Below are 23,493 nucleotides of genomic sequence, written 5' to 3' on the forward strand. Positions count from 1 at the left end.
TCGACTCTATTCTACTTTTACGGTAGACGTGGAAGTTTCGGATGGCATTCTAAAACTGGTAGAGCGCAACATAGAAACAAGCCGAAAAAACATTTCTATGTTGCGCTGTACCACTTTTAGAATGAAATACCGACTCGCTCAGTCACCAACCCTAGTCGGTTGGCGAGACATTGTGCCAAGCAGAAGTCCGTCGCATTACACGCCCCTGAACACTGACATCTAAAAAGCGCTCAAAGATCCGTCATGACGCCCGCCATCGGACCGTGTCTTATACTGCTTATACTGGTTCTACACACCAGTCCCCAAACGTGGTGTGTGTCGAAAGCTCTTGGCCCGCTACTCCATTCCTTTCGTCGTGGCCGACCGCCTCAGTGACGTTATGTATGTTATCTCCAGCGTCGCAAGCAATGGTAGCCGCTCTAGAAAGACACAGCTGACACATGTCGCGCGCATTGAGCCATTCTACCGTTGACATTCTGCACGACTCGATCAGCGGGCATCGTTTGCGAACTGGGAAGTGAAATGTGCGAGTGTTCTTTGGATGACAAGGACAACGAGGCTGGGCTGGCTTGCGTGCGGCGCTGTGAGCTGATTTTGCTGAGCGATAACCTTGCATTCTTCATCTTGTAGATAGACGCGATCCATCGTCACAATATTATTTGGTGCCTGCGCTCACTCTAGCCCTTGGTTTTATAACAATCACATCGCTGATAACAGCCTATTGAAGTACTGCCACAACGTAAGCCTTTACTGTGTGGTAGATGCATCGCAGGCCATATGCTGATATTATGACATTCCATTAGTATGCCGCTGCACGCGTGTCAAAACTGTTTACGTATCAACAGCATGTTACTTCAGTTTCGAATCAGCGATGGGTAAAGTCAAAACAAAATACACTATACTGCTGGCGACTTCAATGCCAAGATAGGCAAGATGCAGGCTGGAGACTAGTCAGTGGGGGAATATGGCATATGCTCTTGGAATGGCAGGGGAGAGTTATTAGTAGAGCTTACAGAACAAAATAATATGCGAATAATGAATACCTTTTTCTGCAAGCGGGATAGCCGAAAGTGGACGTGGAGGAGCCCGAATGGTGGGACTAGATATGAAATCGACTTCATATTCTGCGCGAACCCTGGAACCATACAAGATGTGGACGCGCTCGGCAAGGTGCGCTGCAGTGACCATAGGATGGCAAGAACTTGAATTGGCCTAGATTTGAGGAGGGAACGGAAGAAACTGGCACATGAGAAGCCGATCAATGAGTCAGCGGTAAGAGGGAAAATAGAGGAATTCCGGATCAAGCCACAGAACAGGTGCTCAGCTTTAACTCAGGAAGAGGACCTTAGTGTTACAGCACTGAAGGACAATCTTATGGGCATCATTAAGGAGTGTGATATAGAAGACGGCGGTAACTCCGTTAGACAGGGTACCAGTAAGCTATCTCAGGAGACGAAAGATCGGATCAAGAAACGCCAATGTATGAAAGCCTCTAACCCTACAGCTAGAGCAGAACTGGCAGAACTTCCATGTTAATCAGCAAGCGTAAGGCAGCCGACATAAGGAAGTATAATATGCATAGAATTAAACATGCTCTCAGGAAAGGAAGAAGCCTAAAAACAGTGAAGACGAAACTAGGAATAGGCAAGAAGCAGATGTATGCATTAAGAGGCAAAGCCGGCAATATCATTTCTAATATGGATGAGATAGTTCAAGTGGTTGAGGAGTTCTATATAGATTTATACAGTACCAGTGGCACCCACGACAATAATGGAAGAGGGAATTACCTAGAGGAATTTGAAATCCCACAAGCAACGCCGGAAGAAGCAAAGAAAGTGTTGGGAGCTATGCAAAGGGGGAAGACCGCTGAGGAGGATCAGGCAACAGCTGATTTGTTGAAGGATGGTGGGCAGATTGTTCTAGAGAATCTCGCCACTCTTTATACGCAATGCCTGATGACCTCTAGCGTACGGGAACCTTGTAAAAACGCTAACAGAATCCTAATCCATAAGAAAGGGGACGCCAAGGACTTGACATTTATAGACTGAACAGCTTACTATCTGTTGCCTACAAAGTATTTACTAAGGTAATCGCAAATATAATCGCGAACACCTTAGACTTCTGTCAACCAAAGGACCAGGCAGGATTCCGTAAAGGCTACTCAACAATATACCATATTCACACTATCAATTAAATGATAGAGAAATGTGGGGAATATAACCAACCCTTATATATGGCTTTCATTGATTACGAGAAAGCGTTCGATTCAGTTGAAACCACAGCAGTCATGGAGGCATTACGGAATCAGGGTGTAGACCAGCCATAAGTAAAAATACTAAAAGATATCTATATCGGCTCCACAGCCACCGTAGTCCTCCATAAAGAAAGCAACAAATTTCCAATAAAGAAAGGTGTGAGGCAGGGAGATACGATCTCTCCAATGCTATTGACAGCGTGTTTACGGGAGGTATTTAGGGACCTGGATTGGGAAGATTCAGGGATAAGAGTTAATGGAGAGTACCTTTAACTTGTGATTTGCTGATGATATTGCCTTGCTTAGTAACTCAGGGGACCAATTACAATACATGCTCACTGACCTGGAGAGGCAAAGCAGAAGGGTGGGTCTAAAAATTTATCTTCAAAAAAGTAAGGTAATGTTTAACAGTCTCGGAAGAGTACAGCAGTTTACGATAGGTAGCGAGGCACCGGAAGTGGTAAGGAAATACATCTACTTAGGGCAGGAAGTGACCGCGAATTCGGATTATGAGACTGAAATAATCAGAAGAATAAGAATGGGCTGGGGTGTGTTTGGCAGTCAATCTCATATCATGAATAGCAGGTTGCATTTATCCCTCAAGAGAAAACTGTATAACAGCTGTGTCGTACCAGTATTCACGTACGGGGCCGAAACCTTGAGGCTTACGAAAAGGGTTCTACCTAAATTGAGGACGACTCAACGAGAAGAAAAATGATGGGTCTAAGGTTAAGGGATAAGGAAAGAGCAGATTGTGTAAGGGAAGAAACTTGCGTTATTGACATCCTAATTGAAATCAAGAAAAAGAAATGGGCATGGGCAGGACATGTAATTAGGAGGGAAGGTAACCGATGGTCATTAAGGGTTACGGACCGGATTCCAAGGAAAGGGAAGCGTAGCAAGGGGTGACAGAAATTTAGGTGGGCGGATGAGATAAAGAACTTTGCAGGGACAACATGGCCACATGTAGTACATGGCCGGGGTAGTTGAAGAAGTATTGGAGAGGCCTTTGCCCTGCAGTGGGCGTAACCAGGCTGATGATGAGGACAATGACTTTCGTTACACACATTACGCTACTGAGAATTCACATATTGTCCGAAAAATATGTCCCATTTCTTGACCTTTTCTGTCGAAGCCGCGGCTGAAATGAATTGAGCCAGTAAAACAATATAAGGGTGTTTCTTTGAGCCGGTAGTATTGAAACAGCAACTCCAAATGGGTGGCCTTACAGGAGGAACACCAAAACCAGAAACCCTTCCACACAGCATTTTAGCAGCCCTTCCTCCAATAACCAGCAGAAGAAAGCTGTAGCGCTTATTCCTCTCACATCAGTCGTCACAACGATAAGCACATGGGTGAAATAAATTAGTAGATTTTTGTAAAAGGCACTCTTCCAAGCTCTTATGTTAGAAGATCCTTTTAACACAACATGTTATAGGAATGCCACTAACGTATTGCCTGGAAATCGGAGGATTGGATCTATATTTTTAGAAGACGTACAAGAAATGATATTGCTACGGGAAGGAAGAAGCGTGCGTCTATTTACAGATGGCTTTTAATGGCTGGGCCAACAATCGTAGAGAAGCGATAAAAAACTACCCTCTTCCTCGTCGTCTCTCAGGCCACCGTCATAGTCCTCTTCTTCACACATTACCGACTGTGACATCACCCCCGTCAGAAAAAGCACCTTATTGGTGCGGCTCATCAGTCCGAGGAACGTAAGGTTTGAGACGGCTGTAGGAATCCCAGCGCTGACACCAGGTTGTTGCAACTGTGTCGCAAGCCCCAAGGGTAGCGTTGACCTGGTGGCCTGGGGCACAACTGAAACCATCCGAAGGTCCCGGCAAAGCATGAGTCGACTGCTAACAGAACAACGTGTTTATTCTAGCATCACAAAGAGTGGCCGGTCAAGTCGACCGAAGTGGAGAGACGGGAGAGCACGCTACTCAACGGAAGAAATCGGAGGCTCTGTCTTGGCGTCCGGGGGCAGCTGCTTTTATACTCTCGGAGTCGAGGGCAAGAAGGAATGCCTCGTGACGAGGCCACGTGACGGCGGGGCACGGACACGCTGAGAGACATGTTGAGACGAGTGTAGTGACGCATCCGCCGGGCCGGCGCCGGTCAGACCTCCTCGCTTCACACTTGGGGAGGTCGTCTCCCCGGCTGCCGCGCTTTGACAAGCGTGGGTACCACCACGCACACACATACACACACACGCACACTTGAAGACGCGTGGCACTGAAACACGCCTGGACGCGCTTGGCGGAGAGGCGTTGCGGCGGCGGGGAACGGGCCGAAATGTCCGCCGCTTTGAATGAAGCCCTGGCGTCCGTTGCATCCGCGCCGGCTATACCGCGCGTCCTAGGGTGAGAGGTGAAGGCTCCGTGGCATCCAGCGGAAACACTTCATATGTGACAAGGGTCACCTGGCGAAGGATGCTGTGGGCCATAGTGTCGCGAGAGGAATTTCTCCGAGAGACCAACACGCCGAGTTGGATACCAGACTAGCACAAGAGCACCTCGTTCGTAATGCACGTCGTGATGGCGCTGGTCGTAACGGCACTTGTGGCGTGTCTGGGAAGCAGAAAGACGAATGCGGGCAATCTGGCGTGCTTGGGTCGCTGTGGATATGAGATCCCGAGTGTACTCTGTCGGCGAGTTGAGCGTGTTCGAGAGGAGTGTCTCGAAAGTCAAAGTTGACTCACGGCCGAAGAGGAGATAGAAGGGGGAATAGCCAGCTGTGTCGTGGTGCGAGGAATTATAGGCGAACGTGACAAACGGTAGAGCAGTGTCCTAGTCGCGATGATCGGAGGAACCATACATTGCTAGCATGTCAGTTTATGTGCGGTTCAGGCGTTCGGTAAGACCGTTAGTTTGAGGATGGTAAGCGGTAGTAAGTTTCTGTTTAGTAGCACATGATCGAAGTAGGTCATCTATGACTTCGGAAAGAAAGTATCTGCCGCGGTCGGTGATAAGTTGACGAGGTGCACCGTGGTGCAAGATAACGTTATGAAGCAAGAAATCAGCGCCGTCTGTAGCTCAGCTGGTCGGTAGGGCTCTAGTAATGGCATAGCGAGTTGTATAGTCTGTAGCGACGGCAATGCACCTACTTCCATCATTCGACATAGGGAATGGTCCGAGAAGACCGTCGCCGAATTCGGTCATAGGTCCGCGTGACGCCAAGGTGTCCAGCGATGGGAACGTCATGCAGTTGCTGCAGTACAATCTGTTGCAGATGAGACGAAATGACGCTTAGGAGCTCGGGCCCGTGGGGGTGCATGTTGCGACGACACAGAATGCAGTTCGTAGTACGAACATGTGAAGGGATGGGTCACACGAAGCAGAGAGCCGGCGTTCGATAATGGGGCGTAACGACTCATCGCATCGTTGTTCAGCGCCAATGTCTTTCAAGGCTGAGAGCGAAAGAACACAGATCGGTGCGACATCCACTAAGCCGTCCGGTACATCGACGAGATGACGAGACAGGCAATCGTCCTGATGTAAACGACCCGACATGTAGACCACACTGTATGTGTTTTCCTGCAGCCGTAGGGCCCAGCGACCGAGGTGTCTGATGGGATCCTTGAGGGAGGAAAGCCAACAAAGGGCGTGGTGGTCGGTTGTAACTGTAAATGGCCGACCATATATAGAGGGTCTGAACTTGCCCACCGCCCAAATGAGGGCGAGGTACTCGCGCTCAGTAATCGAGTAATTGCGCTCTGCGGGAGAGAGGAGGCGGCTGGCGTAGGCGATGACACGGTCGTGCCCACATTGGCGTTGAGCTTGTAGCGGCAGCTAAAGGGACTTTAGCGGCAGCAGCATCGGCGTCGTACGAGAGGTTCCGTAGACGCTCGCGTCTACACGAGGCATGAGCGGCTGGCACGCTCCGGCACGGGCTAGCGTTCCGAAGGACATTATTAAAAAGAATGCTACGCCACGCGATCGAGTGCTTGTTCTTCCTCTCCTGCGAGAGCCCGACTTTACCTGTCTACGAGGTCGCTCGTCGCCACAGTCTGGTGACCCCGGACGTGATACTGCCATACGCTGCTGTGGTAGAGACGACCATGGACCAGACCGACGCTACCAGAGCTCAAGGCCAGAACCCTTCCGAGGAACGCGGTGAGTCCTCTTGTTCCGCCATCTCTGTCCACCTCCCACAGTACAGGGACCAGCATCTTTCGGCGTGGTTTCTTCAGGCCGAAGCGCAATTTCAAGTCGCTGGTATCCGCCCTCAAGCCTCGAAGTTCCATTACGCCGTCGCAGCGCTCTCGCCTGCCGCCATTGACGAGGTAGCAGATTTGTTGAACTACCCATTGTCTGCCGCCGCCTATGACGATCTCAAGGCAGCACTGCTACAGCGCACAGCAGCTTCACAGCATTCTCGCATCAAGCAGCTTCTGTCCGCTGAAGAACTCGGCGACCGATGCCGTAGTCAACTTCTTCGCCGAATGAGCCAGCTGCTCGGAAACAACGCGAGATCCATCGACGACACGCTGTTGCGCGAATTGTTTTTGCAACAACTCCCGGCTAACATGCAGATGGTCCTGGTGACAACCTCTACCATGGACATTACCGGACTTGCCCCTTTGGCCGACAAAGTCATGGAAGTAGCAACCCCAACCATCGCAGCCACGTTACCGTCTCTGGGTGACAATACAACTGCTCTACAAACTCTTCCCTGCTCTTCCGCAGTGCAATCTCCGCACGACTCATTGTGTGAGCGCCTGGAACGCATCATCTGTCGAGCAGAGCATCGCCGCGCGCCTCGTCGTCCACGCAGCCGTAGTTCCAGCAGATCAAGACGCACGGGCACTCGCAATGGAGCCTCAACTACAACGCCTGGCGTTTGCTACTACCACCGCCGTTTTAACGCGACAGCGTTAAGGACCTCGTGTCGCAGAAAAGCTGGTGTCGTTGGCGTCGGTGTCGGCGTCGTCGGCGTTGGCCGTGAGCGATAAATCCCAGCAGGCACTTTATGAATAAAAAACAACTTGCAACATGGGCTAGGTGGGAATCAAACCAGGGTCTCCGGAGTGTGAGACAGAGACTCTACCACTCAGCCACGAGTTCAATGCTTCAAAGCGGTACAAAAGTGTCTCTAGTGAATGCGGTGTTGCCTTAGAAACGAGCTGTTTCTAAGGCTCAGGCATGCGTCTCTTGCTCAGGCGTACATTTCATTGCCGCGCCGAATGCGGCGCTGCTCGACGCTCACCACGTCCGATGCGGGGCGCGTAGTCGCTGCGCCGTAGCCCACTGTCTTACACCCCTTGGCGGGTCGATGGGAACGCTGTCGCGTTCCACTCTTGAAGGCGAAGCTTAAGCGTCCTCTAATTTTTCGAAACGATGCTCGTCACTGTCGGCGTCCCTGCGCTTGGCAGGGAAACAGGCCGGGCGACCTCTTATGCTGACGTCAGCATTCTCCCCGCCCAGCACTTCGACCGAAAAGCGACACCTGTGTCGTTTTTACAAGCCGTCAACGGCACCAGGATTCCAGTTTTCTCGTAACCCTCCGTCATGCTAAACCTTGGCCTTCGACGAGCATTCCGCTGGATTTTCCTGGTCGCAGACGTCCGTCATGCAGACATTGGAGGAGACTTCTTGCATAACTGCGGACTCTTTGTGGACATCCAACGACGCCGTCTCATCGACTCCGTAACCCAGTTATCCGTTCCCGGCGTCCCATCATCAGGCACATCACCCATAGCGCCTATTTCTGCCATGTTGGACGAACCTTTCGCCGCGCTCCTAAGTGAGTTTCCCACTTTGACGCGCCTGCCGGACTTGACGCAACCGGTGCAACATGACGTGTGCCATCACATCGTCATTTCCGGCCTACCGGTCTATTTCCGACCCCGGCGTCTGTCCCAGGAGAAACTCAAGATCACTCGCGCGGAGTTCGAGCACATGCTGCAACTTGGCATCATCCGCCCTTCCTCCAGTAACTGGGCATCACCTCTTCACATGGTACCTAGGAAGACGGGGGACTGGCGCCCATGCGGCGATTATCGGTCACTAAACAACGTCACAGTTCCTGATCTCTCTCCTCTACCAAACATTCAGGTCTTCACGATAGCGTTGCACATTGCGACGATCTTTCCTAAGATCGATCTCGTTCGCACCTACCATCAACTACCGGTCGCTGAAGAAGACATTCCCAAAACCGCCATCACCACACCCTTCGGTATTTTCGAATTTCTCCGCATGCCTTTCGGTTTACGGAACGCGGGCCAATGCTTTCAGCGTTTCATCGATTCCGTCACCCGAGGTTTGCCTTTCGTTTTTGCATACATTGACGACCTTCTCGTCTCAAGCTCTTCGGCAGAAGAACATCTTCACCACTTGAGGTTGCTGTTTTCACGCCTTGCCAGTAAAGGAATTGTCATTACGCCGCCAAGAGTGAATTCGGTCAACCCGAACTCGAATTCCTCGGTCATATCGTCGACGCTAACGGCATTCGACCTCTGCCGTCCAAGATTCGCGTCATCGAAAACCTTCCCTGACTGACCACACTCACCAAGCTTCGCCAATTTCTCGGATTCGTCAATTTCTACCGCCGATTCATTCCCGAGTGCTCACGACTTATGGCTCCGCTAGACGCTCTCCTGGTGAACAAACGCAAACAAGTGCTTCAGTGGACTGAAGAGGCCACCGACGCTTTCACAAGAGTCAAGTCTGCCCTCGCCGACGCCACGCTGCTTAGACACCCAAAGCCAGACACACCCACTGCCATCATGACCGATGCTTCAAATACCACCGTTGGTGCCGTTCTGCACCAATTCATCGACAATGAGTGGCATCCACTCGATTTTTTCTCCAAGAAACTGAAGCCTGCGCAGTCCCTCTACAGTGTGTTCCGCCGTGAATTACTCATTGTTTACCTGGCTATCAAGCACTTTCGCCATTTCCTCGAAGGCCGGGCATTCACTGTCTCGACGGACCACAAGCCCCTTGTGCACGCAACGAATCGTTCGGCGTCCTGTCGCTCGCCCCGCGATATTCGACACCTTTCCTACATCTCCCAGTTTACAACAACGTTCCGCCACATCAAGGGCACCGACAACGTTCCAGCCGACGTTCTGAGTCGTGTCAATATCGTTTCCACGTTGACATCGGAACCTTTCATCATCGAGGCCGACTTACTCGCCAGTCAACAGCGTGACGACACTGAACTTCGTACATTCCGGAATTCGTCAACGTCCCTGAAATTGGAAGACGCCGTTGTGACCCCAGGTGGTACGGCCATCGTCTGCCACACTTCTAACGACACACCTAGACCATACATTCCGGCATCCCTCCGCAGGCGTCTATTCGAAACCGTGCACAACCTGTCGCACCCTGGCGTACGCGCGACACAGAAGCTTCTTTCCAGTCATTTCGTTTGGCCTCGGCTAAACGCACAAGTTCGCGATTGGGTTCACTGCTGTTTGTCGTGTCAACGTTCGAAGATCCAGCGTCACCCCATTCCGCCTGCCAAGACTTTTCGTCCACCGGATGTTCGTTTTGACACCGTACACCTGGACCTCGTCGGCCCTCTCCCACCTTCGAAAGGTTACTGCTACATACTGACATGCATCGACCGTTATACACGGTGGCCAGAAGCTACACCTATATCTGGCATCTCAGCGCCCACTTTTGCAGCAGCTTTCGTGTCTACGTGGATCGCAAGGTTCGGCGGCCCATCCACAATAATCACAGATCGCGGTCGGCAGTTTGACTAAGCACTTTTCAACGAGCTACTCAAACTACTCGGAACGACACGTTTTCGCACAACTGCTTACCACCCGCAGTCCATTGGACTAGTTGAACGTTTTCACCGGCAATTCAAGGCCTCCGTTATGGCACATAAATCACCGGAGAAGTGGGTCCTGCATTTGCCCCTCGTCTTACTTGGCATCAGAGCCGCATTCAAGAGTGAACTAGGTTGCTCCTGTGCTGAGCTAGTTTACGGCTCTCACCTACGCCTTCCGTGCGATTTCTCTGTCGCCACCCCCCGAACGCCTATGCCATCACCTGCCCACTGTGTTGCCGAACTGCAAGCTTTATTCAGCCAGATGCGCCCCGTGCCTACACGTTCACAAGAAGCAAGGCCCCCGTACGTTTCTCCCGCACTAAGCTCTGCTACCCACGTTTTCGCGCGTAACTGTGCCGTGCGGAAGCCTTTGCAACCACACTACTCCGGGCAATATTGTGTTCTAGAGCGTGGTCCGACGACGTTTGTTGTGAATGTCAACCGCCGATCAGACACAATTGCCCTGGCACGTCTGAAACCCGCCTACATCGAAGCACCCGCGCCATCAGCTCCACCAGTATGCGACGCGACCCTGCTGCATCCTTCGCCGCCGCCAGTGCACGTGACACCCAAGACCAACGCCAAGACACGCCGGGTCACGTGGACTTTCCATCGTTCGTCAAACTTTCCTCCTCTCTAGGGGGGGAGCCCTCTGTAGCGGCAGCTAAAGGACTTTAGCGGCAGCAGCATCGGCGTCGCACGAGAGTTGACGTAGACGCTCGCGTCTACACGAGGCACGAGCGGCTGGCACGCTCCGGCACTGGCTAGCGTTCCGAAGGACATTATTAAAAAGAATGCTACAATAAGCGATCGAGTGCTTGTTCTTCCTCTCCTGCGAGAGCCCGACTTTACCGGTCTACGAGGTCGCTCGTCACCACAAGGTAAAACTGTGCCGATGCCGTAGCCACTAGGGTCAGTTCGAATTTCTGTAGGAGCGGAGGCGTCAAAATGGGCGAGAACAGGAGGTGCGGTGAGCAGCGTGATGAGCTGTGAGAAAGCAGACGATTGTTCAGAGCTCCAACAGAAAGGAACGCCTTTCTTCAAGAGGTAAGTCACGGGACGGGCAACATAGGCGAAAGTTTGCACAAACCTGCGGAAGTACGAGCAAAGGCCAATAAAGCTGCGAACATCTTTGGCATAAGTTGGTACGGGGAAATTATGCACAGCATGAACTTTAGTGGGGTCGGGGCGAATGCCTGACGAATCGACGAGGTGTCCGAGCATGGTTATTTGGCGGTGACCGAAGTGGCACTTGGATGAGTTGAGCTGCAAGCCAGTGGTGCGAAAAACAGAAAGAACAGATGAACGTCTTTCAAGATGAGTCGCAAAAGTTGAAGAGAATACGATGACATCATCCAAGTAGCACAAACAGATGGACCATTTCAAACCACGCAAGAGCATGTCTATCATCCGTTCAAAGGTCGCCAGGGCATTGCACAAGCCAAAAGGCATTACCCGGAACTGATATAGGCCATCTGGTGTGACGAATGCGGTCTTTTCACGGCCCATTTCATCTATGGCAATTTGCCAATATGCAGAGCCAAGGTCTATAGATGAAAAATATGTGGCACCGTGGAGACAATCCAGAGCATCGTCAATGCGGGGAAGTGGATATACAACTTTCTTGGTGATCGTGTTTAGATGACGATAGTCAACGCAGAATCGCCAGCTGTTATCTTTCTTTTTGACGAGAACAACAGGGGACACCCACGGAATGGAAGAGTGTTCAATAATCTTGCCATGCATCTTGTCAACCTCGCTCTAGTTAACATGTCGCTCAGAAAGCGACACCCGGTATGTGCGTCGGCGAACAGGTGCTGCATCGCCGGTATTTATACGATGCTTCACGACCGTGGTTTGACACAAAGGGCGATCGTTCAGGTCAAAAATGTCGGAGTAGTACTCGAGGAGGCAACGGAGCTCTGCGGCTTGTTGGGTTGAGAGGTCTGGTGCAATCATCTTTGTAATGTCGTCGGTCGGGGCTGATGTAGAAGGCGCAGAATGAGCATTGGTCGAAGACGGCGCAGCAGATAGAGCGGAAATGTGGCACACGTGCGTCGGTGACAATGTGGCAAGACACATGCCTCGAGGAAGTACAGGTGGGCACTGTCCGAAATTTAGGAAAGGAACACATGTCTGATTGTCCGCAACAGAAACGATGGTGTGCGGAAAGGAGACATTGTGAGAAAGCAGGGTTGAAGTCGCGGGACTAAGGGCGTAGTCTCCGTCAGGTACAGGTGGGCAGGCTAAGACAGGGATGCAGGTTGCTGCAAGAGATGGCAGGCGTATAAAATCCGCGGAACAAAGCTGAGTTGGAGCTTGAGCAGGAAGGTAGACGGGAACAGGAAGGGGTGGGTCAAGTTGTACAACGCCGGCGGAACAGTCAATCAGAGCAGAATGGGCGGCCAGAAAGTCGAGTCCGAGTATAACGAAAAATTATTAGTGGTTGTCAATGACTGCATAAAAGAAACAAATGGATGTGGCTTAGTTAAGGTTAAGCCCAGGATGCGAAGCATGCTAGCCTTTATTTTAGTTGTTGAACCACTGTTTAGCCTGGTGAACTGCTGTTGCTTGGCTATATTTGGTTCGGCTAGACGAAGAACCAACTCATGTGTTACTCTGCTTCGCCTTCAAGAGTGGAAAGCGACAGCGTTCCCGTCGACCCGCCAAGGGGTGTAAGACAATGGGCTACGGCGCAGCGACTACGCGCCCCGCATTGGACGCGGTGAGCGTCGAGCAACGCAGCGTTCAGTGCGGCAAAGAAATGTGCGCCTGAGCAAGCGACGCACGCCTGAGCCTTAGAAACAGCTCGCTTCTAAGGCAACACCGCATTCACTAGAGGCGCTTTTGAACCGCTTTGAAGCATCGTACTCGTGGCTCAGTGGTAGCGTCTCCGTCTCACACTCCGGAGACCCTGGTTCGATTCCCACCCAGCCCATCTTGCAAGAGTTGAGCCAAAGCCACCTAGAAACTAGCGCAGCTGCTTATATACCGCCGCGACGCCGCGAGCGGCGGCGCGACTTGGAGCGCCGTTTCTCCTCTGTCGTGACGTCACGGTGTCACGTGGTCAGCCTTGAAGGCGACGGCGCGAGTTAGAGCCCCGTTTCTTCTTTGTTATGACGTCACGGTGTCACGTGGTATGGCATGGGGTCAAAGGTCATTGAGGGCGACACCGCCGCGCCTGAGGAGCTGGGTTGAGGTCTCGTAATATGCTTCGCATAAAAGGCGGTTGAGAGATTCCAAGAACGGAACCGTCAAATTTCGCGAGTGCTTCAGGTCTGTGGAGGCACTCCGATGGATAAGCTGTCGCGCTAAGGATATGTTCTATGTGACGAGTCCTGCTGCCGGTGGTTGCCACTAGCAGTTCGGTGATGCGGCCATTGAGGCCGGCCGCGTTAGCGTGTTTTATTCTAGTGGCACTTTTACGCGGGACTAGCTATATTCTTAACACGGGACCGTCTCCTTAGAGTTGACACGCTGCCACAAGCCTCTACAAGTGTTTTAAATTCGATGAACTGCTGTTCGTGGTATTGAACATTTTTATGTGTGACGTATTAGTGTTTATATCGGTTTTTGAGTTGTGCTTTTTGTACAGCGCCTATCTGCTTAGCACTGATCTTTACCTAATGTTTGATACAAATAAGGTGAGGCCTTTCTACTTATTTATTGAGGTTGTGCCCATATCGCCAACAGGCGTTATAAACAGATACGGGGGGAGAAATTAGTTACACATGCATCATTAAGATGCAGTTAACATCACTTTAGCAGGTAATTCAACGTAACAGAAGTGCGCACAAGTCAAAATTAGATTTAGGTGAGAACCATTGAAAACAATTGTATATCAGTCAACAAACACAAAGTTACACTCCTAACAATGTAAATTATTCACGGTAAGCGGACAGTAGAGCTTATCGAATCAGCTAGTTAACCAAGTAAAAGAAATCATCATTAGAAGGAACCACTACATTCGAAGGATGCAACCGGTTCCACTTGCGATTCGTTGTCGAAAAGAACGAAATAATAAATAATTTCGTTTTATACGAGTATTCGCGTACTCTCAGCTTGAGGTCATCTCGCCATGTAGGTTCCCTCAGGTACTCGCCCCTGTGGATGCCAGCAACAGAGAGAATAAATATTTTAGAAAATTGTCAGGTGAACTGCACGATGACGATGGTCTAAACTATGTCATTTCAGAACCTATTTTACTCGTGTGGCACTAAAGTTTCTGTCATATTGTACAGCGACAAAGCAAGTTGGCATATTTTGCACCCTTTCTACTTTAGCGATGTCTTCCATAGTGGTAGCTCCCAAACTGCGCATGTGTATTCAAGGGCAGACGTCACGAATGTAAAATAAAGTAGCCCCTTAGAAGTTCAAATAAACGTATCTGCAATTCGAAGAACAAACCTCAGTATCTGGCCTGCTTTAACTATTACGTAGTAAACATGACGCTGCCAATTGAAATTATGTGTATGCTCCTAAATATTTATACTCTGATAGCCTAGCTATTGCCATATCATTATAGTACAGCGACCGTCCGCCCCGTAGTTGCACCAACAGTGCTCCAGAAATCAAGTTTGCCGCACCGTAGGAGTCATTGCCCCCTGCTCTTTCTTGCAGCAGAAGCGGCTGCCGTACTGGGGCGCCATCACTGCCCCTCGGCAATCCTGGATTTACTTTTGAATAAAGCCAGCTGATTCTCCGTTATGAAGCTCTCAAAACGTTTATTCCTTGCCTCCGCCAAAATGAGCTCCCAACAAGTGGTGACAAAAGACTTTTAAGTTTTTTTTTTCGAACACTAGCCATGTACGACGCTGCTCCTATTCCTGCTGATACAAGTGGTGCCATGGTGACGTCTCCTGTCATCGCCGCAGTGCTTCAGCTTCCCAGTTTTTGGCCCAGGAATGCTCAAGCTTGGGTAATGTAAGAAGCAGTCCATTTTCAATCAACTCCTGCTCATTACTTCCCATCTATACAGTCGTCTATAGCACGGCTCATCGCCGATGCAATAGACGACTGGCTAGCGGATACGCCTTCAGCCCAGCATACGACTACCTGAAACGCACGGTCCTGCACCGCCTCGAGTCACCGCAATATAGTAGGCTTCAACAGCTCCTCTCCGAGGAACACGGCGACCAACGACCGTCACAACTCCTGTACCGGTTGCGTCAGTTACTGAGGGAGCACTCCGCAAACGACAGCGGCAGCTTCCAATTTTGTGCTAGCGCTTCTAGAAACGCCCCTCACAGTTCCCACGCATGGTGTTGGCGAGTTCCGCCTAGACGAGTCTAGATCGGCTAGCTGAACTCGCTGACCACATAATAGATTTCAAGTCTTCTATCACCGCTGCGTGAGTCCCAGAGCCAGGAGATCGACTCACGCGCCTGGAAGAAACAGTCAACCGCATTACCAGCGCACGGGAGAAGCTGACAACGGGTGGCAATACTGGCAACCAACTTCAGCGCAACCATTCGCCTTCACAGACTCGCAGCGCATCCCAGAGACTCGCCGCGGCAGTTGTGCTCGCATCACCATCGCTTTCGCGAACAAGCAATTCTCTGCATCTGGCCCTGTTCATGGACGCGAAGTGCACCAGCCATCGCTAGCGGCGGCATGCGACATCGGCCCTCGCACAAGTCGCCTATTCTTCGTAGTCGGCCGCATCACTGGCACCCCCCTTCTTGTCGAAACCGGAGCCAAACTGTCTATCGGTCCCACCACAGCTGCAGATCGCCAACGCGGTTAAGTCTTGCACCCACGCTCCGCGCAGTGAGTAACACTGTGTTCGTGTCGTATGGATTCCAATAAAGAACACTAGACATCGAACTCTCGCGCTTGAACAGATGCGTGTTTGTGATCGCCGACGTCCGCGTTGCCTTACTGGGAACGGACTTCCTCAGCCATTTTAACATAGATGTCAGTGTTCGCGATCGTCGCGTAAAGGAAAACGTCACATCCCTCGATTTGCTTAGTCTACAGTCCACCTCATCTCACATCTGCACATTTCCTCTGCTCTCAACGGAAGGCAATATATTTGCTGGGTCCCCGCATCTCACGAAGCCCCGAAACGACGCGCTGCCCGCGAAACACAAGGTGATGCATCATATCACCACCACCGACCCACCTGTCGCCGCCCGGCCACGGAGGCTAGCGGGAAGGAGGTTGGAAGTCGCCTTTCGTGAGTTCGAACGCACACTTCAGCTCAGGGTTTTCCGTCCTTCCTCCCGCAGTCGGTCTTCCCCTCTCTATCACGCTTCGAAGCAGGACAGTGGTGATTAGCGGCCTTATGTTGAATACCGAGGCTCAAATTGCATCACTACTCCGAATAAATATCCCCTTCCCCACATACATGAACTCGGCTCTCAGCTCGCAGGAGCCAAATTATAGATCAAGATCTATTTGATGATCTCGTAGCACCGCATTCCTGTCAAACCAAGTGACAATCTGAAGACAGCAATCACTTTTTGATTTGGCCTATTTGACTTTTGCCGTATGCATTAATATCAGAAGAATGCGGCGCAGACTTTCCAAAGGTTCACGGACGAGGTTACGCGTGGACTGCCGTTCATTTTTGTCTACCTTGACGACATTCTCTTTGCAAGTCGCACAGACGAACACTTCGCCTTCTATTTGAGCGACTGGATAAGCACGGCCTTGTGCTACAGCCCCAGAAATGCATTTTCGGAGTTGAAGCCCTGGATCTTCTCGACCATCGCATTTCACCCCAACGCCCAGTACGCCACTAAGAATCACCGGTGCACACAATTGAGGACTTCCCCTTTCCAACCTCCTTCCAGAAGTTGCGCAAGTTTCTGACGCTGACAAATTTTCACAGGATCTTCGTACCACACTGTGCGTAAGTTCTTCAAACACTTACAAACGTGCTCGATTGCAACACCAAAAATATTATGCCTACCTTCCACTGGTCCTCGAAGCACGAACACTCCTTTCAGGATGCCAAGACGCGGTTGGCGACTGCAGCGTTGCTGGTTCATCCCTTGCCCGACGCACCAGCTCCCATTATGATGGAAGCATCGACCAGGGCAGTGGGTGCAGTACTGCAGCAGCACGATGACACAGATTGCAGACCACTGGGCTTCTTCTCAAAGTGTCTCAAACATAAAAAAGCTCACTACAGCACCTTCGCGAGGGACATGTTGGCCATCTATTGCGCTGTCAAGGATCTCCGTTTTTTTTTTTCGAGAAGGCTGTAGCTTTTACATTCTGACCGACCCCAGGCCGTTAGCCTATATTTTCAACAACAATAGTTGCTCGTGCTCAGCACATGAGCTTCGGCAGCTTTCTTCTATCTCCGAATTTGTTATCTTTATCGACCTTATCTCTGGGACAGAAAATCAGGCAGCTCGCGCACTGTCACGGATCGGCGCTGTGCCTGCTGGCCCTGTGGATTTCCAAGCTCTAGCCTCCGCCGAGCTACACGATTCCGAGCTGCGCCAGTGAAGGTAAAAAGGTTTTTCACTCCAACTTGCGGAGGTGGCGCTTCCCTACACAACAACATTGGCCACTTGCGACACATCGCAAGGAGTTCCTCGCACGTTCGTGTCCCATCCGTTTCGGCGGTCAATATTCGAATCAATTCATATCTGGCCTGTGTGGCCAGGGATCAACAAAGTTATTTGAAGCTGGGCAAGAAGATGCCAGGCCTGCCAAGCCATGAAAGTGACCCGGTACACGCGTTCAGTGGTGCAGCTGTTTCGACCACCAGAGAGCCGATAAGATCATGTGCACTTAGACTTGGTGGGGCCTCTTCCGCCCTGCCAAGGTTTCAGGTGCTTCCTCACGTTTGTTAACCGGTACTCAAGGTGACCTGAGGCGACGCCTCTGCAAGAAAAAGTGGCGGAAGCATTTCTTGGTAAGCGATTGTGTCGGCACGGTCATTTGTTTCGTGTGGCTACTGGCAGAGGCCGACAATTCCAAAGCTCCCTATTTTCTGCCCTGGCAAGACTGCTGGGCACGCGCATTCATAATATCATGGCTCACAACCCAGAGAGCAACGGCATGGTCGAGCGTCTCCACCAACAACTGAAGGCGTCATTGACCGCCATGCTCGACAGACAGCAGTGGGTGGAATGAGAACTTTGGCATCGGAGCCAGCAGTCGAAGAAGTGGAGGACAAAGTGACTTGAACCGCGAGCGGTTGCTCGAGGCTCGGCTGGGCGCTCTTGGGCGTGGCCGGCCAGGACTGGGGCCTGCTGGTGGGGACTGAGGGACTGCGTCGTTCCCGCAGTGGAAAGGCTACCTCGAGTACTATTAGGGCTGCTAACAACCAAGGATGATGATGCTCTATGGGTCAGCAATCCGCAACCCGCGTTCCAAGCCAGTCCTTCGCCCCCCAGCAAGGCACTCCGGCAGCTGCCGCACAGCACATAGGCACGATACATTCCTGGCAGCCTGCGTTTAGTTTCCCGACGATGGACACAACCTCGCACGTTTTCTGCGGTGCGACTCTATCTAGCCACCATTGACTCCATCCTATGAATTCCCCTTTCGTGTGGTTTCGCGTTCAGAGAAGGCCTTGAAGTTGACGTTCGCCTCATGAAAGAGAGAGTGTCGTGCTACCCCATAAAACCGACCTATCTTGAACATAATTATCTCTTCATTCATTCCACCATTCACACCTAAGCCTCCGGCATTCTAAAGGGGGTGGGGAAGGGAGCTCTTGTAGCGACCGTCCGTCTCTTCTTTAACCCCCGCCGCGCGGGTCATTGCCACTTGCTCGGTCTTCAATCCAGTTTGCCTCGGCGTGACGGTTATTGTCCCTGCTCTTTCTTGCAAGCGACGCGGCTGCCACACTGAGGCACTACCACTGCAACTCGGCGAACCTATTTTTACTTTTGAATAAAGCCAGTCGTCCGTTCTCAAGCTGTCAAAACTTGTATTCCTTGCCTCCGCTAAACCTATCTGCCAACAAATGATTTAACAATTCGGAGGAGCTTGCGTTTATCAAATAAATTCCATGAAAGCTGCTTTCTTCATGTTGAATTGCGTGCAAAACCGCAGGAACCAATAATTACTTTTGTTATTATTTCTTTGCATGGGAATTTGGTCCTTGAAATTAGTGAATTTCCGATACACTGCGCAGTCATGCGCAAGAAGCGCAATTTACGATTCGATAACTTGTGTGATATCATTAATGTATAATAGGAACACCCATGATCTGAAAACACAGCATGTATTTCTACGTATATACACACATCCAGACCGCCTTTAGACTACTTTAAAGCGACAAAACTATGATAACTGTATGTATATATTGAATAGGTTCCAGATGTCCTATCTATTTTCATATGTGTGGCGAGGGGCGTAATTTTTACGAAAGAGTATCCGTATGATGAACGTTGGCAACTTGGAGACATTAACCCTTACCATGCCGTGTTACACATGCAATGCACAGCTAAGCTTTTTTCAAACTGAATATTACCTTGAGAAAACTCAGATACTTGCTCGGAATATGTGCCGTACCTGGTAATGAAATGCATTACGACGTGGTACTGGAAATAAATTTTGGGTTGTATGCTCTTGAACAATGTATTGTTGCAGCTCGACATGTAGGAGGAACACAGCCCGCAAATGAACTGGTTATTCTTGCACTCTAGGAGTGAAATCAGCACTGATATGTCTCCGGCATTTCTAAGCCCATTGTTTCTACCGTCAGTATCTACAGCTCGCTCATAGACTGTTTCGGCCGCTAGACATGTGTGCATATCAGTAAAGCGATGACACTCAGAGAACCAAGTTTATACGACTTGTTATTGGCAATAACGATTGGTTTATAATTTCTCTATTCAAATTACAACGTATATAGGCTCAATTACAACAATGTAAGTAGCAAGCGTTGATGCTAGGTTCTATGCAAGTCTTCATCATGCCTAAAATAGATGGCATCAGTTTCAAAGTTATTATAAAGGTTAACGTGACAAGATAAGGAGCAAGATTGCTAATGGCGCTCTACAAGAAAGCTCCTTACTTAATCACTGTTGACAAGGGTGAATGTCAATCACCGAGTGAAACAAGTTAATGGTATGAGAATATATGAGAAGTGTAATTTTTTTGCATAGCAAACATGTTAAGAAAATGTGGAGATCTACAAAATGGGAGTCATTATTCACTGTTTGCACAACTTCAATGACGTTTTCTCCTTTCCAGTAGTCTCGTCACTGTAGACAATTAACAGTGACAACTTGCTCAGACTTGCCGATCCTATATGTTTAGCACTCAATCAACAGCTTTCAGTTGATCTCGTCCCCGCCTACGAAAGCAGACAGATTCCTTTTTTTATAATTAAGAAATGTCTTCTACCGAGGATATAATCAACAGCATATGCAGTGTTATGGTGATTGGTTAGAAAAAGTCCTGGGTAACAGTTTCTTTGGTAAATGCGAAAAGCATGCGGTGTTTAACATTTGTACACAGCCGGCCTCCGGGGTACCATCACCTGTTGGATTTATCGTGTTGACAGTATGACCCAATTTATCATTTATAACTTGCAAAAATTGTGAGAGCTTCGAGTAAGATCACCTTTAGGTGCGATCTAACGCAAGCAGTGCGGGTGGCAGTCAAATAGGCCGCCGCAGCCGCTTAATATTAGTACCATTTGTCTAGGCTATGTCGCTGCACTGGAAGACCAGGAAGTGAATTTGTACTTGTTTTCCTGCGTTTTGAGAACCGTGTCTTTTTCGTTGGTCTTCTTTTTTTCTAGCTTCCGAACAGAAATGACATATAATCGCTTTGCGGAATCAGCTTGGTGGAATGAAAGCACACTCTTGTTTTACTTCAGGAGAAAACGTCAGCGTCAACTCCGCGGCACGTAGGGGCCTTGTGGGGCCGAGAAGCAGTGCGATGGGTTGTGCAATGTGGCAGCACACAAATGGCTGTCCGGTGCAAGCATTATTCAGTACACTACACGCAGCGGGACGACAAGCGCAATGCCAGGATTGTCTGCTTAACTCTTTAAAAAACCTTCTTTAAACAAACGTCCTTCTTTAAAAACAAAGCCTATATAAGCGAGAACGCTTCCCTTTTCTTATTTGGTATGTTTGTGCCTCTTTCGAGTGGAGATCCGCAGGTAGTGCAGTCTAAATCCATCTCACCAGTACGTGCAGTCGGAATGTGTTGGCCGACCCCAAAGATAGCGGGCGAAACATTGTAAGCAGCCGCACGCTCCTCTTACTCCCGTCACATGAGACGTGACGCGATAGAGTGCCGTGCGCAATTACTCCGTCCCACTCTGAACCCCAACTCGCTCAAGCAGACATGTCTTCGATAGATGTGAACCACTAGGGGATGAGTTGATTTTTTTTTCTGACAACAATTAAACCGGCTAAACTTAAACAGATATCAGCGTGCATGAGGGGTGGTCATGAAAGAAAAATGCCCGCCTCAATTGCAGGTACCGTCACTTACAGGTACCGTCACCCCACCAGACGTTAAACAGCGTTGCGCAAGCACCACCACCACCACAGGCGTCGTGCGTCACGCGGGCACGCGCATGCGCGAAAGTGCAGCATACATCATCATTCTTCTAGGCCATCCGCCAATCGCAACTGCCTTATTGAACAAAATTTGTGTTTAAAGGCAAATAGCGTCGGAAAATGCGTAAAGTACGACTTATGCACAAGCTGCAGACACTGTAGCTTCGCGTTGTTATATGAATATACGAGAAAACAATGCTGTTACCCATGAGCTGAAATACAATGCCCTTTTGGAGCTGCCGTTTGAGGTCCATCGTCATTCGTCTTTATTTTTGCAGTTATTGGACAAATTGAATTTCTCGAAGTATAATGTGTCAAAAAAGTCGTACGACTTGTACACAACCTGCGGACATGACACCATCAAATTGTAATTCGAATATACGAGAAAATAACATGGTTTTGTTACGTGAAAACACCAACAAAAACCCTTTTTGAGTTTGAGGTTTTTTGTCGTTAGCATGCCACGAAAACTTTCGAGCAACTGGAGAATAGCAGTTACGCCGCAAAAAGAAGCACAATGGATGATAGTCATTGCCTGCATCTGTGTGACCTGAGTATTTGTGGCGGTGTGCGCTGGGGGGGGGGGGGGGGGGGGGGTAGGGGGTAGGGGGGTCACGTATGCATTCCAGAAGCGATCAGCTTAGCAGACGCTATTTGAACTGGTTGTTTCTGGAGATAATGCAGTCGCTAGGTTGTAAATACTATGTTACTACCACTACGCTATGTGGACAATACAGTAACACTGTGTCTATGTTGCTTCCAGAGGGAACGGTGCGGGTAAACCTCAGCTACTTCGTACCGGGGCCAACAAAGTACCCACCAGCCCACTACCTTTTGGATGACGTTGAGCCTACGCCCCCATTCCAAAGGGTCATAGCTTGCGGTTCATTCAAGGTCACCAGTAACCTGCACGAGGCTGATGTTCCTCCTGGTAGAATCATCGCCTTTCACAGTACCATTGGGCACGTTGAGAAGGACAGAACGCCTGTCATCACTCTTATATGGATTTGGCCTGGGGCTCACATGACAAATGGAAAAGGTGCGTAATGTCTGTGAACGCAACTCACGAACACACGGAGACGTGGCTTCAGAATACTCAGCAGGAAGGTTAGTGCTGGTCACAGAAGCAACACGAATTTTCGCTTCCTTTTTTTTCTTTTGCGCGTAACTAGCGTCGAGGACACTGAGTTTGTGACGAGTGTCGCGAATAATGCAAGCCGAGATATTGCCGAATATTTTAAACACGTTAATTGCTAGTGAGCGAAGTGTCGCCTTGCTTTCTTATTTAGTGTTCACAATGGTGCCCTGCTGGAAAATGAACACAAGAAATGCCTATGAACAACGCACACGTAGTTGGCTTTCTTGTATTGCATTTACTAATATTATGCTGTAGGCATCAAAAATGTATTTCATTTGTTTGGAAGTCTCGGTTTTAGTTGTGCTCAGCATACGAAGAGAGCACCCTGGCATCGATTTGATGATTCTGAAGATGTTTTCGTAACCAATATTCTGTTCTTCCATACACATATTACCTTCATTGTCAACGATGACAATCGTATGCTGGGTATTTAGGCCGCAATTACTCTATGGCACCATCTTCATTAAAACTTTTACTCTATTAATTGCTCGCACGCCAAAAACTTGAATATGCATGCTCGGTGTGTGATCCGGTCTTTAGTCTATCATTCAAACTTTGTAATTGGTGCAAAATCTATGCGCAAGATTCGTACTTCACAACTACTCTTGTCTGTCTAGTGTGTCTACCATTAAAACTAGTTTGAACCTGTCTCTTCTTCCCTTACGAAAGAAGGTGTCTCGGTTAGCACTCTGTAACAAAAAATATCATCATTGCCATATTAAAGAAGTCCTTACATATGAGCCAGAGTACATTTCATCCCGTAGAGCTCACCTTCATAAAGTAGGCGTCTCGTTTTCTTGGACTAACTGATATATTTACTC

The 23,493-nt window shown here is 49.7% G+C and overlaps 1 protein-coding gene across 1 annotated transcript in view; it reads left to right on the forward strand.

Annotated features, from left to right (window-relative positions):
* LOC139061210 (calcium-activated chloride channel regulator 1-like) overlaps nucleotides 1-23,493 on the forward strand; it is a 272,282-nt gene that overhangs the window by 228,678 nt on the left and 20,111 nt on the right. The window contains exon 15 of the mRNA XM_070540867.1: nucleotides 22,298-22,573. Coding sequence (XP_070396968.1) covers nucleotides 22,298-22,573 — 276 coding nt within the window. The remainder of the gene's footprint in view (nucleotides 1-22,297; nucleotides 22,574-23,493) is intronic.

Source organism: Dermacentor albipictus, chromosome 6 (genome assembly GCF_038994185.2).
Source record: "Dermacentor albipictus isolate Rhodes 1998 colony chromosome 6, USDA_Dalb.pri_finalv2, whole genome shotgun sequence".
NCBI classification, from domain to species: domain Eukaryota; kingdom Metazoa; phylum Arthropoda; class Arachnida; order Ixodida; family Ixodidae; genus Dermacentor; species Dermacentor albipictus.